At 58.3% G+C, this 13,777-nt stretch overlaps 1 protein-coding gene across 1 annotated transcript; it reads right to left on the bottom strand.

The window, feature by feature from the left end:
• Positions 1 to 963: 963 nt before the first annotated feature.
• SMG9 (SMG9 nonsense mediated mRNA decay factor) lies at positions 964 to 13,752 on the bottom strand. The gene is made up of 14 exons (XM_038767139.1): positions 13,678 to 13,752; positions 7,062 to 7,225; positions 5,586 to 5,660; positions 5,105 to 5,366; positions 4,876 to 4,973; positions 4,648 to 4,760; positions 4,350 to 4,461; positions 4,115 to 4,210; positions 3,932 to 4,017; positions 3,719 to 3,825; positions 3,490 to 3,597; positions 3,088 to 3,216; positions 2,811 to 2,955; positions 964 to 1,531 (listed from the first exon to the last, which is right to left on the bottom strand). The coding sequence occupies exons 2-14, from the start codon at positions 7,212 to 7,214 to the stop codon at positions 1,453 to 1,455; spliced, it is 1,563 nt and encodes a 520-aa protein (XP_038623067.1). The 5' UTR covers positions 7,215 to 7,225; positions 13,678 to 13,752; the 3' UTR covers positions 964 to 1,452.
• Positions 13,753 to 13,777: the final 25 nt, after the last annotated feature.

The following is a 13,777-nucleotide window of genomic DNA, read 5'->3' as shown; positions in this document are numbered from 1 at the left end:
CGGTCTTCGTCCCCATTTCCCAGATGAGGTCACTGAAGTACAGCAGTGATTCGACCGAGGTCACACGGCTGATAAGTGGCAGGGCCGGGATTGGAACCCGGATCCTTCCCATTCCCAGGTCCCATCCACTAGGTCGCTTGTCAGGCGTTAGCTGGAGAGACAAGCCCTCAGGGGACCGCTCTGGGGGAAGACAAACCAGACTCCCATATCGTTTTCAGCACCACTTGTCCGTGGGTGAAATAGTTAGGAGCAGTGGGGTGGGGGTGAGGGTTGGGGGAAGGTGGAGGAGGATGTGAGACAAGAGAGGCTCATGAGGTCACTGGAGAATTCATTCAATCGTATTTATTGAGTGCTTACTGTGTGCAGAGCACTGTACTAAGCGTTTGGGATCTACAAGTTGGCACCAGAATGGCCAACTTGCGCCTGGCGTGGCCCATGAGGAAGGGGTGACGCTTTGTCACCACCCAGGCAGAAGGAGTAAAGTTGCCACCACCCAACCCGGGCCCGGGCAGCCCCCGGGGGAGGAGCTGCCCTCTTGCCCTACTGCGGCTTGAATGCCCATCGTTCCGACCCCAGGAGCATACGCACGTTTGCCACCGCCCCCAAGATCCCGGCTCCCCGTCTTTTCCCCAACTCTCTGCCCCACGCCACCCGAATTTAAACTCCAAAACGCCTAGGAGCTCAAGGGGAACGTGGGAGAATGTGGGGGAGCCCCTGGGAGAAGGGAAGGTTTGAGTCGCTGTGGGCTTCGCCGGGAAACCCGGAGTGGCCGCCTTGCTCGGCCCTGACTCGCGTGGCCGGCCTGCCGTCGGGCGGCCTGGGGGTGGCTACCCCGGCCCTTCGGAGGCCGGCTGACAACCCTTCCGAACCGGCGCCAACGAAAAGATGACCTTCCCCGCAGCTCGGCGTAGGAGCTGGCAGAGGGAGAGGGGGTGCTCGGAGGCCAAATAAGCTCATGAGAAGGGCGGGAGACTTTGCCGAATTTATTGACCGCCACACCTGCCCCCGTACCCACAATCTCCCAGTGCCCCGGTGGGCGGGCTACGCCACCCGGGCAACTTAGACTGTGGGCTGGTAGAGGCCTGTGGATCCTGCGTGGCTGCCCCCTGCTCATCGCAGCCACCATCCACCCTGCTGAAGCGACATCGGTGGGCCGTGGGTGGGTGGGGGGAGCCTGGCAACCACCACCGCGGCCCCTTCCTCCTCCACGCAGGGGCCAGGAATCACCATCCTCCTTCCACACACAACCCCGCCTTCCTCCCGCGGTGGCCAGGCCCCGAACCTGACGCTTCTCCAGCTCCGGCTGCCCTCCCGGGAGGCACCGGAACGGGGTGCCTCCTCCCCCAGACCACCTCTCCACACTGCGGCTCTCTGAAGGGGCGGGCCGGGCCCTCCCTCGGGTCCGTCCGGGGGCCGTCGTCCTCCAGGAAACCCAGGAGCGCCTCTTCCCCCTCAGGCCAGCAGCCGGCTGTATTCGGCCAGAGCCGACGATTTCTTGACCCCATCCCAGATGCGGGCGGCATAGTGGAACCTGGGGTGGGGAGGGGGTCCAGGAGGGGGGAAAGGGGTCATCACACGGGTTGGCTGCCGCTCGGGGACGAGGCTACTGCCACCAAAATGGCCAATGCCAGGCAGCAGTGGGCAGGGGCCGGCTGGGACGTCACAGTCCACACCGTCACACTCAGGGCCCGCCGGGCTCAGAGACGCTCCCACAGCTGACCGGCTCACCGGCTGACCCGGGGGCATCCCTGATTAACAGAGGTCATACTAAAGCCCTGAGCTCAGCCCGGGGGGCTCTCGAGGAGGTGGGAGGATGGGAAAGGCAGAAGACCACAAGGATGACAACCAGATAGGCGGACAGGGTGGGCGCGGAGGAGAGGGACCAGCAATCCACGGGGTGAGCAGCATCCATGTGGGTAGCCCAGGGCGGATTGGCCCAAAACCGGAATTTTCTATGGGACGATTCTTTCCCAGACCGGCATGGGCAACGAGTATAATAATAATAATGACGATATTTGCTAAGCACTGTTCTAAGCGCTCTTCTATGCGCTGGGGTGGATAGTAATAATAATAATAATGATGGCATTTATAAAGTGCTTACTATGTGCAAAGCACTGTTCTAAGCGCTGGGGAGGTTGCAAGGTTGTCCCACGGGGGGGCTCACAGTCTTAATCCCCATTTTACAGATGAGGTAACTGAGGCCCAGAGAAGTGACTTGCCTAAAGTCACAGAGCTGACAATTGGCGGAGCCGGGATTTGAACCCATGAACTCTGACTCCGAAGCCCGGGCTCTTTCCACCGAGCCACGCTGCTTCCCCCAAGATACAAGTGAATCCGGCTGAACACAATCCCTGTCCCATGTGAGGCTCGCAGTCTCGATCCTCATTTTACAGAAGAGGTAACTGAGGCCCATGTAATAACAATGGTATCTGTTAAGCGCTTACTATGTGCCAAGCACTTTTCAAAGCGCTGATAATAATGGTGGTATTTGCTAAACGCTGACTTTGTGCCAAGAACCGTTCTAAGCGTTGGGGAATTACAAGGTAATCAGGTTGTCCCACGTGGGGCTCACAGTCTTCATCCCCGTTTTACAGATGAGGGAACTGAGGCACAGAGAAGTGAAGTGACTTGCCCAAATTCACACAGCCGACAGGTAGCGCAGCCGGGATTAGAACCCAGGTCCTTGTGACTCCCAAGCCCCGGGCTCTAGTCTCATGACGCAGTTGTCCCGGCGCTGGCTCCCCCGTGATCAGTTCCCCGGCCCTCCCCAGTCTGCGATCCGTCCCCGCCGGACCTCCCTTGCCCCTTACCAATTTTTCTCGGTGAGGATGGTGTGGGAGAGTTGCGGCCGCGCCATGGACATCACCTGGCTTCGGAGTTTGTTCACCAGCGACTGGAAGCTGGGGTGGCCCCGGTAGCCGGGCAGCAGGGAAAAAAGGGGGCCGGAACCCGGGCCTGTGGACACGGAGGCGGGTGGCCCCGAGACGGGGAGGCCGAGGGGTCAGGGGCCACCTCCTGGCTTCGTGCACCAAACCCGGTGGGCCTAGTCTCGGGCCCCCTGCCTGTCCGGCTCGCCCTCGGCCCTACCTGCCCGGGGGAGGCTCTCGCCGTCCCCGTCACTCTCCATGAACGGCACCAAGAAGAGGTTGACCTCTGAGTCCAGGAAATCAGGGGGCAGCCCTGGGAACACGTTGCACTCCAGCATGGACAGTGTCCCTGCAGGGGCAGGAGGAGGGGAGGCCACAGAAATCGGGGGAGACAGGACGACATGAGCCTGGGGGCAGCGATGAAGAGAGGAGTCGGGGTGGGGAGGCGGGAGGAGGAGGAAAAGGAGAGGGGAGGAGATGACTGGGATGCGGGGTGGGGGGACAGGAAAAGAGAGGAGACAGGGATGGTGCTGATGCCAGAGTCCAAGGCAGGGTGCGGGGGGGAGCTGGGCGTCGCCGGAGGTGGACTGGGAGGAGGGGTGGTCCTGAGGGTCTTACCCACCTTTGTAGCGCAGGTGAGAGTGGGCCATGAGCTGGTCGATCACCAGGTGCATCTGGCGAAGCTTCCGGGGGCAAAAGTCTTCTCGGCGGGCTTTGTTCTGCAGGAACACTGGGTGGCGGGGGGACCCTGAGCCAAGCGAGACCACCCACCCCCACTCCAGGGGACCTCCCTCCCTCCCAACCCCCAGGACGGCCCCCCACAACAATCGCCAGCTAGGCCTCTCCCGTACCCAGGTGGGGGTAATACTCGGTCCCTTCGTCAGAGCCCGGGGAGCCGCTGGCCTCGTGGCTGGGGGACGGGGTGGACGGCTTCACCATCTCCGCCGTCTGCAGAAACCTGTCGGGGGGTGGCGGGGAGGGGACGGACGACACGGGCTCCTGAGCGACCTCGGCCGGGCCGGCCCCCCCAACCACCACTCTCCCCGATCCCCCACGGCCCTCACCTGTAAAGGCTCAGGTCGGTGAACCAGTCCTGCACCACGATGACCACGTGGCAGACCGTGAACAGGAAAGCTGCGATCTGCAGGGACTGGGACGGGAAGGACCGGGGCGGCCGCGGTCAGCCGCCGCCCCCTCCCCGCCCCCCCCGCTCGGCCCCCCGCGGTGCCCCGGCTCGGGCCCCCCACCTGCATCTCCACGTAGGTGTGAGGCAGGTTGTATTCTGGAGGCAGCTTGCGGTCGTTGTTGATGAGGTGGTCCAGGATGGAGGGGCTGAGGATCGGCTGCGGGGGGACGGGGGACGGCCAGTGAGGGAGAGGACCGAGTCCGGGGGACTCGGGCCTCCCCTGAAACTTGGTGGTCGTGGCAAGATCCACATCCTGAACCTGAGCGGGGGGGAATTAGAGGAAGGGGCGGGATCACCTGGGTGTCCAGGAAGACGATGCGCTCCTGCGTGATGAAGAAATCGATGCCGCTGGTCTGGTTGCCTCCCCGCTCCTTCATCTCGGGGCTCTGGGCCCGGAACACGTAGGCCCTGGGGACGGGGCGGCGAGGAGGTCGCGGGTCACCGCCCGGCCCGGCTGTGGCCTCTTCCTCCCCGGGAGCGGCCCGGACCCACCCCCCCCACCACCACCGCCCGGCGTGGGCAGAGCAGTCGGGGCCCGGTTCGGCCCCTCCCCGGCCACGATCGCCCTCCCAAACCCCCCGGGGCGGCCCTCACCTCTGGTCCTCCTCAGGGGTGTTGGCGGACAGCAGGGACATGACCATGGACTTCCCCGTGCCCTGCAGCCCCAGGACGCCCACCACCAGCACGTCCGTCTGGTCCAACAGGTACTGCGGGGGGCCGGACGGGGACAGTGGGGTTTAGGGGGGGAACGTGTGGACTGCGGCAGGCCCAGAAGGGGCTCCCCATCAGGAGTGGGGGGCAGGGGGAGGCTCCGCCGGTTACCTCAATGGCGCTGTCACACCAGTTCATCTGGTCGTCCACCAGCTTGATGCTGTGCTTCATCCGCTCAGGGGGCAGCAGCTTGGCCTGGCCCACCACGGCTTGGGGGCGCGGAGGAGAAGACGAGAGAGTACGCGCGGCCTATCCCGGCTCCTCCTGCCCCTGGCCCCCAACAGCCCCCAACCCGGGCGCCGCTCCCCTGCCCCGCTCCCTCCCCCCGCCTGGGACTCACGGTCCATGGCAGCAGGAGCGGCGGTCCCCATGCCCCGGTTCTGGATCTGGTAGACGGGCTGGGTGGGCCTCTGCCCTTCCTTCTCCCCCTTGGGGGGCACGGGGGCTGCCGGGGGCGTGGGGGCGGAGCCCTCCGCGGGCGCGACCCCCGCTCCGGGCCCCTTCCCTTCCTCCCGAGGCTTCATGAGGACGATGGGCTTCTCTAACGGGGGGGCCGGGGCGGCAGGGGCAGCGGGGGCGGCCGCGGGAGCCAAGAGCTTGGACTGTGGGATACAGGGTGGGCGGTTGTGGGGGGGGGGGGGTCACTCCGTCCGCGCAAATCCGCATCCCCTCTCTGGGCCCTGCCACCTTTCCCCCACCAATACCAGTCAATAAGGCAAGGGGCCCTGCCACACGTCAAGGAGGTCAGTTCTGCCCAGACCCAGGCCCTGAGAGCCACCCCCACCCCCCCTCTGCCCCACCCTGCCCCTAAGGGCCCTCACCCGCTCAGCCGGGGGTTTCGAGAGGATGATGGGGGTCTTCTGCATGACGGAAGTCCCTGGTTCTTCGCTTCCATCCTGGGGGCGACGGGAGGTGAGAGAGTGAGGGGGTGGTCCCACTGTGAGCCCACTGTTGGGTAGGGACTGTCTCTCTATGTTGCCAACTTGTACTTCCCAAGCGCTTAGTATAGTGCTCTGCACACAGTAAGCGCTCAGTAAATCAATCAATCGTATTTATTGAGCGCTTACTGTGTGCAGAGCACTGTACTAAGCGCTGGGGAAGTACAAGTTGGCAACGTATAGAGACAGTCCCTACCCAACAGTGGGCTCACAGTCTAAAAGGGGGCGACAGAGAACAAAACCAAACATACTAACAAAATAAAATAAGTAGAACAGATATGGACAAGTAAAATGAATAGAGTAATAAATATGTACAAACATATATACATATATACAGGTGCTGTGGGGAAGAGGAGGATGTAAGATGGGGCGGATGGAGAGGGGGACGAGGGGGAGAGGAAGGAAGGAGCTCAGTGCGGGAAGGCCTCCTGGAGGAGGTGAGCTCTCAGTAGGGCCTTGAAGGGAGGAAGAGAGCTAGCTTGGCGGACGGGCAGAGGGAGGGCATTCCGGGCCAGGGGGAGGACGTGGGCCGGGGGTCGATGGCGGGACAATACTCTATTATTATTACTCTATTTATTTATTTATTTTACTTGTACATATCTCTTCTATTTATTTTATTTTGTTAGCATGTTTGGTTTTGTTCTCTGTCTCCCCCTTTTAGACTGTGAGCCCACTGTTGGGTAGGGACTGTCTCTATATGTTGCCAATTTGTACTTCCCAAGCGCTTAGGACAGTGCTCTGCACATAGTAAGAGCTCAATAAATACGATTGATGATGATGATGACAATACGACTGATTGATTGGTCACCAGGTCGGGACCCCCCGCCCCTCCCCATCACCACCGCCTTCCCCCCTCTCCTCTCCCAGGGTCAAACCCCTTTCCAACCACCTCCCTCGCCCGTGGCCCAGTCCCCTTCCCCAAGGAGGTGGGAAAGAGCCTTTTCCCTCTCCCAACCCCAAGGGAGGGTTGTCCCCCTTCCTAGAACCCTTCCCCGCTGAAAATCAATCAATCGTATTTACTGAGCGCTTCCTGCGTGCAGAGCACCGGACTGAGCGCTTGGGAAGTACAAGTTGGCAACACAGAGAGACGGTCCCGACCCAACAGTGGGCTCACGGTCTAGAAGGGGGAGACGGAGAACAAAACCAAACATACTAACAAAATAAAATAGAATAGATGTGTACAAGTAAAATAAATAAATAGAGTAATAAATATGTACAAACATATATACAGGTGCTGTGGGGAAGGGAAGGTGAAAAGCCACCTGTCCCCTTGGTCCCTTCCCAAATCGCCCCTCCAGCCCCCCGGGGGTCTTCAGCCGGTCCCCACCTCCTTGGGGGGACCCAGGAGGGCCCACTCACCCGCCTCTCCCGCTCTCGATCCCACGGAGCATAATCCCTCTCCCGTCCCCCGGGCCCCGACAGGTTCTGGGGCCCGCCCGCTCCCGGTTCTTTCCAACGTCGCCGCCGCTCCGGCCCGTACAGCCCCGGCTGGCTGTGCCCGGACTCCGACATGGCCGTCACGCCTGGAGGGAGAGAATACCGTGTGAGCACGTATGTACACGCGTGAGGGGCGGGGGGGGGGGGGGGGGTCGCACACAGATGCTCCTCTCCCTTCTGCCTAGGAGAGGGAAGCTGGGAGGAGCAAGAGTGTGGCGGCTGGGGGGCTCTACCCCTTCATCATCATCATCAATCGTATTTATTGAGCGCTTACTATGTGCAGAGCACTGCACTAAGCGCTTGGGAAGTACAAATTGGCAACACAGAGAGACAGTCCCTACCCAACAGCGGGCTCACAGTCTACCCCTTGTCTGCTGCGTGACCTGGGACAAGTCACTTCCCTTCTCTGGGCTTCAATCAATCAATCAATCAATCGTATTTATTGAGCGCTTACTGTGTGCAGAGCACTGTACTAAGCGCTTGGGAAGTACAAATTGGCAACACATAGAGACAGTCCCTACCCGGCTTCAGTTACCTCATCTGTAAAATGGGGATTAAGACTGGTGACCCCCCATGTGGGTCAGGGACTGTGTCCAACCTCACAAAGTTTTATCTACCCCAGCGCTTAGTACAGTGGCTGGGCTATAGTTAGCGCTTAACAAATACCATTTTTTAAAAAATGAGTTTACCGTGTAGAGGGGGAGACAGATATTAATATAACTAATTTATAACGTGTAATTGAAAGATTATGTACATAAATGGTGGGGGGTGGAAGGGCAAAAGAAAGTCTAGATGCCTTGTGGTGGGCAGGGAATGCGTCTACCAATGCTGTTGTAAGCGCTTAGTCCAGTGCTCTGCACAAAGTAAGCTGTGTGGCCTAGTGGACAGAGAATGAGCCTGGGCGTCTGGAGGACTTGGGTTCTAATCCCGGCTCTGCCACTTAATAACGTTGGCATTCGTTAAGCGCTTACTATGTGCAAAGCACTGTTCTAAGCGCCGGAGGGGATACAAAGCAGCGTGGCTCAGAAACAGCGTGGCTCAGTGGAAAGAGCCCGGGCTTTGGAGTCAGTCAAAGGTCATGGGTTCAAATCCAACTGTCAGCTGTGCGACTTTGGGCAAGTCACTTCACTTCCCTGGGCCTCAGTTCCCTCCTCTGTAAAATGGGGATTAAGACTGAGCCCTACGTGGGACAACCTGATCACCTTGTACCCCCCCAGAGCTTAGAACAGTGCTATGCACATAGTAAGCGCTTAACAAATACCATCATTATTATTATTATTATTATTATTATTTTTACAAAGTGATCAGGTTGTCCCACGTGGGGCTCACAGTCTTAATCCCCATTTTACAGATGAGGGAACTGAGGCTCACAGAAGTTAAGTGACTTGCCCAAGGTCACAGAGCAGACATGTGGCGGAGCCGGGATTCGAACCCCTGACCTCTGACTCCAAATCCCGGGCTCTTTCCACTGAATGAAGAGCTGAGCAGAGCGCTCTGCACACAGTCGGCGCTCACTACAGACTGAATAAAGTGCTGAGCAGGAATAATCATCATTATCATTATTATGAAGCTCTGAGCAGAGCGCTCTGCACACCGTAGGCGCTCATGAAGCGCTGAGCAGAGCGCTCTGCACACAGTAGGCGCTCACTACAGATGACTGAATGAATGAAGCGCTGAGCAGGGCGCTCTACACACAGGATGCGCTCACTACGGACGACTGAATGAATGAAGCACTGAACAAAGCGCTCTGCACACAATAGGCGCTCACTATGGACGACTGAATGAACGAAGCGCTGAGCAGAGCGTTCTGCACACAGGAGGCGCTCACTACGGATGACTGAATGAATGAAGCGCTGAGCAGAGCGCTCTGCACACAGGAGGCGCTCACTACAGACTGAATAAAGTGCTGAGCAGAGTGCTCTGCACACAGTAGGCGCTCACTACAGACTGAATAAAGCGCTGAGCAGAGCGCTCTACACACAGTAGGCGCTCACTACGGACGACTGAATGAAGTGCTGAGCAGAGCGCTCTGCACACAGGAGGCACTCACTATGGATGACTGAATGAATGAAGGCTGAGCAGAGCGCTCTGCACAGAGTAGGCGCTCACTACAGACTGAATAAAGTGCTGAGCAGAGCACTCTGCACGCAGGAGGCGCTCACTACGGACGACTGAATGAATGAAGCACTGGGCAGAGCGCTCTGCACGCAGGAGGCGCTCACTACGGACTGAATGAATGAAGCTCTGAGCAGAGCGTTCTGCACACAATAGGCGCTCACTACGAATGACTGAATGAATGAAGCGCTGAGCAGAGCGCTCTGCACACAGTAGGCGCTCACTACGGACGACTGAATGAACGAAGCGCTGGGCAGAGCGCTCTGCACACAGTAGGCGTTCACTACAGACTGAATAAAGCGCTGAGCAGAGCGCTCTGCACACAGTAGGCGCTCACTACGGACGACTGAATGAACGAAGCGCTGGGCAGAGCGCTCTGCACGCAGGAGGCGCTCACTACGGACGACTGAATGAATGAAGCACTGAGCAGAGCGCTCTGCACGCAGGAGGCGCTCATTACGGACGACTGAATGAATGAAGCGCTGAGCAGAGCGCTCTGCACACAGAAGGCGCTCACTACAGACTGAATGAATGAAGCTCTGAGCAGAGCGTTCTGCACACAATAGGCGCTCACTACGAATGACAATGAATGAAGCGCTGAGCAGAGCGCTCTGCACACAGTAGGCGCTCACTACGGACGACTGAATGAACGAAGCGCTGGGCAGAGCGCTCTGCACACAGTAGGCGTTCACTACAGACTGAATAAAGCGCTGAGCAGAGCGCTCTGCACACAGTAGGCGCTCACTACGGACGACTGAATGAACGAAGCGCTGGGCAGAGCGCTCTGCACACAGGAGGCGCTCACTACGGACGACTGAATGAATGAAGCACTGAGCAGAGCGCTCTGCACGCAGGAGGCGCTCATTACGGACGACTGAATGAATGAAGCGCTGAGCAGAGCGTTCTGCACTGAGTAGGCGCTCACTACGGACTGAATAAAGCGCTGAGCAGGGCGCTCTACACACAGTAGGCGCTCACTACGGACGACTGAGTGAAGCGCTGAGCAGAGCGCTCTGCACACAGTCGGCGCTCACTACGGACGACTGAATGAAGCGTTGAGCAGAGCGCTCTGCACAAAGGAGGCGCTCACTACGGACGACTGAATGAATGAAGCGCTGAGCAGAGTGCTCTGCACACAGTAGGTGCTCACTACAGACTGAGTGAAGCGCTGAGCAGAGCGCTCTGCACCCTGGAGGCGCTCACTACGGACGACTGAATGAATGAAGGCTGAGCAGAGCGCTCTACACACAGTAGGCGCTCACTACAGACTGAATAAAGCGCTGAGCTGAGCGCTCTACACACAGTCGGCGCTCACTACAGCTTGAATAAAGTGCTGAGCAGGGCGCTCTACACACAGTAGGCGCTCACTACGGATGACTGAATGAAGCGCTGAGCAGAGCGCTCTGCACACAATAGGCGCTCACTATGAATGAATGAAGGCTGAGCAGAGTGCTCTGCACACAGTAGGCGCTCACTACGGACGACTGAATGAAGTGCTGGGCAGAGCGCTCTGCACACAGTAGGCGCTCACTACGGACTGAATGAAGCGCTGAGCAGAGCGCTCTGCACACAGGAGGCGCTCACTACAGACTGAAAAAGGGCTGAACAGAGCGCTCTGCACACAGTAGGGGCTCACTACGGACGACTGAATGAATGAAGCACTGGGCAGAGCGCTCTACACACAGTAGGCGCTCACTACAGCTTGAATAAAGCGCTGGGCAGAGCGCTCTGCACACAGGAGGCGCTCACTACGGATGACTGAATGAAGCGCTGAGCAGAGCGCTCTGCACACAATAGGCGCTCACTATGAATGAATGAAGGCTGAGCAGAGTGCTCTGCACACAGTAGGCGCTCACTACGGACGACTGAATGAAGTGCTGGGCAGAGCGCTCTGCACACAGTAGGCGCTCACTACGGACTGAATGAAGCGCTGAGCAGAGCGCTCTGCACACAGGAGGCGCTCACTACAGACTGAAAAAGGGCTGAACAGAGCGCTCTGCACACAGTAGGGGCTCACTACGGACGACTGAATGAATGAAGCACTGGGCAGAGCGCTCTACACACAGTAGGCGCTCACTACAGCTTGAATAAAGTGCTGAGCAGGGCGCTCTACACACAGTAGGCGCTCACTACGGATGACTGAATGAAGCGCTGAGCAGAGCGCTCTGCACACAATAGGCGCTCACTATGAATGAATGAAGGCTGAGCAGAGTGCTCTGCACACAGTAGGCGCTCACTACGGACGACTGAATGAAGTGCTGGGCAGAGCGCTCTGCACACAGTAGGCGCTCACTACGGACTGAATGAAGCGCTGAGCAGAGCGCTCTGCACACAGGAGGCACTCACTACAGACTGAAAAAGGGCTGAACAGAGCGCTCTGCACACAGTAGGGGCTCACTACGGACGACTGAATGAATGAAGCACTGGGCAGAGCGCTCTACACACAGTAGGCGCTCACTACAGACGACTGAATGAACGAAGTGCTGGGCAGAGCGCTCTGCACACAGGAGGCGCTCACTACGGACGACTGAATGAACGAAGCGCTGAGCAGAGCGCTCTGCACACAGTAGGCGCTCACTACAAACTGAATAAAGCGCTGAGCAGAGCGCTCTGCACACAGTAGGTGCTCACTACAGACTGAATAAAGCGCTGAGCAGAGCGCTCTGCACACAATAGGCGCTCACTACGAATGCCTGAATGAATGAAGGCTGAGCAGAGCGCTCTGCACACAGGAGGCGCTCAGTACAGATGACTGAATGAATGAAGGCTGAGCAGAGCGCTCTGCACACAGGAGGCGCTCACTATGGACGACTGAATGAATGAAGCGCTGAGTAGAGCGCTCTGCCCACAGGAGGCGCTCAGTACAGATGACTGAATGAACGAAGCACTGAGCAGAGCGCTCTGCACACAGTCGGTGCTCAGTACAGATGAATGAATGAAGTGCTGAGCAGAGCGCTCTGCACAGAGTAGGCGCTCACTACAGACTGAATAAAGCGCTGGGCAGAGCGCTCTGCACACAGGAGGCGCTCACTATGGACGACTGAACGAATGAAGGCTGAGCAGAGCGCTCTGCACAGAGTAGGCGCTCACTACAGACGACTGAATGAATGAAGTGCTGAGCAGAGCGCTCTACACACAGTAGGTGCTCACTACATACTGAAAAAGGGCTGAACAGAGCGCTCTGCACACAGTAGGCGCTCACTACAGACTCAATAAAGCGCTGAGCAGGGCGCTCTACACACAGTAGGCGCTCACTACGGATGACTGAATGAAGCGCTGAGCAGAGCGCTCTGCACACAGTAGGTGCTCACTACGAATGACTGAATGAATGAAGGCTGAGCAGAGCGCTCTGAACACAGGAGGCGCTCACTACAGACTGAATAAAGCGCTGAGCAGAGCGCTCTGCACACAGTCGGCGCTCACTACGGACGACTGAATGAATGAAGCGCTGAGCAGAGCGCTCTGCACACAGGAGGCGCTCACTACAGACTGAAAAAACGCTGAGCAGAGCGCTCTGCACACAGTCGGTGCTCACTACGGACGACTGAATGAAGCGCTGAGCAGAGCGCTCTGCCCACAGTAAGCGCTCACTACAGACTGAATAAAGCGCTGAGCAGGGCGCTCTGCACACAGGAGGCGCTCACTACGGACGACTGAATGAATGAAGCACTAAGCAGAGCACTCTGCACACAATAGGCGCTCACTACGGACGACTCAACGAATGAAGTGCTGAGCAGAGCGCTCTGCACACAGTCGGCGCTCAGTACAGATGACTGAATGAATGCAGCGCTGAGCAGAGCGCTCTGCACACAGTAGGTGCTCACTACAGACTGAATAAAGCGCTGAGTAGAGCGCTCTACACACAATAGGCGCTCACTACAGACGACTGAATGAATGAAGCGCTGAGCAGAGCGCTCTGCACACAGTAGGCGCTCACTACGAATGACTGAATGAATGAAGGCTGAGCAGCGCACTCTGCACACAACAGGCGCTCACTACGAATGAATGAATGAAGGCTGAGCAGAGCGCTCTGCACACAGTAGGCGCTCACTACAGACTGAATAAAGCGCTGAGCAGAGCGCTCTGCACGCAGGAGGCGCTCACTACGGACGACTGAATGAATGAAGCGCTGAGCAGAGCGCTCTGCACACAGTCGGTGCTCAGTACAGATGAATGAATGAATGAAGTGCTGAGCAGAGCGCTCTGCACACAGGAGGCGCTCACTACAGACTGAATAAAGCGCTGGGCAGAGCGCTCTGCACGCAGGAGGCGCTCACTACGGACGACTGAATGAATGAAGGCTGAGCAGAGCGCTCTGCACAGAGTAGGCGCTCACTACAGGCGATTGATTAAACAGCTATCAATCAATTTAAGGCGGTATTAATGAATTGATGGTTGAGGCCGCGCAGGCCCCAGGCCTTACCTGAGGGAGCTGGGGGCGTAAAGGGAGCGCCTCAGCCCGCACGCGCATGCGCGGCGCCCACGACGAACGTCCAGCCCCTTAGGAGCCCATTCCGGTGCCC

The sequence above is a fragment of the Tachyglossus aculeatus genome, chromosome 26 (assembly GCF_015852505.1).
Source record: "Tachyglossus aculeatus isolate mTacAcu1 chromosome 26, mTacAcu1.pri, whole genome shotgun sequence".
Classification (NCBI taxonomy): Eukaryota; Metazoa; Chordata; class Mammalia; order Monotremata; family Tachyglossidae; genus Tachyglossus; species Tachyglossus aculeatus.
Note: the sequence above shows the minus strand (reverse complement) of the source record. Positions and strands in the feature narration are given on the sequence as shown.

Coding starts and splice junctions, on each gene's coding strand:
- SMG9 (XM_038767139.1), bottom strand. CDS start 7,214: ATGTCGGAGTCCGGGCACAGCCAGCCGGGGCTGTACGGGCCGGAGCGG. Junction 5,367..5,585: donor CGAAACCCCCGGCTGAGCGG/GTGAGGGCCCTT, acceptor TGTATCCCACAG/TCCAAGCTCTTGGCTCCCGC. Junction 4,761..4,875: donor GGTGTGACAGCGCCATTGAG/GTAACCGGCGGA, acceptor GGCCCCCCGCAG/TACCTGTTGGACCAGACGGA.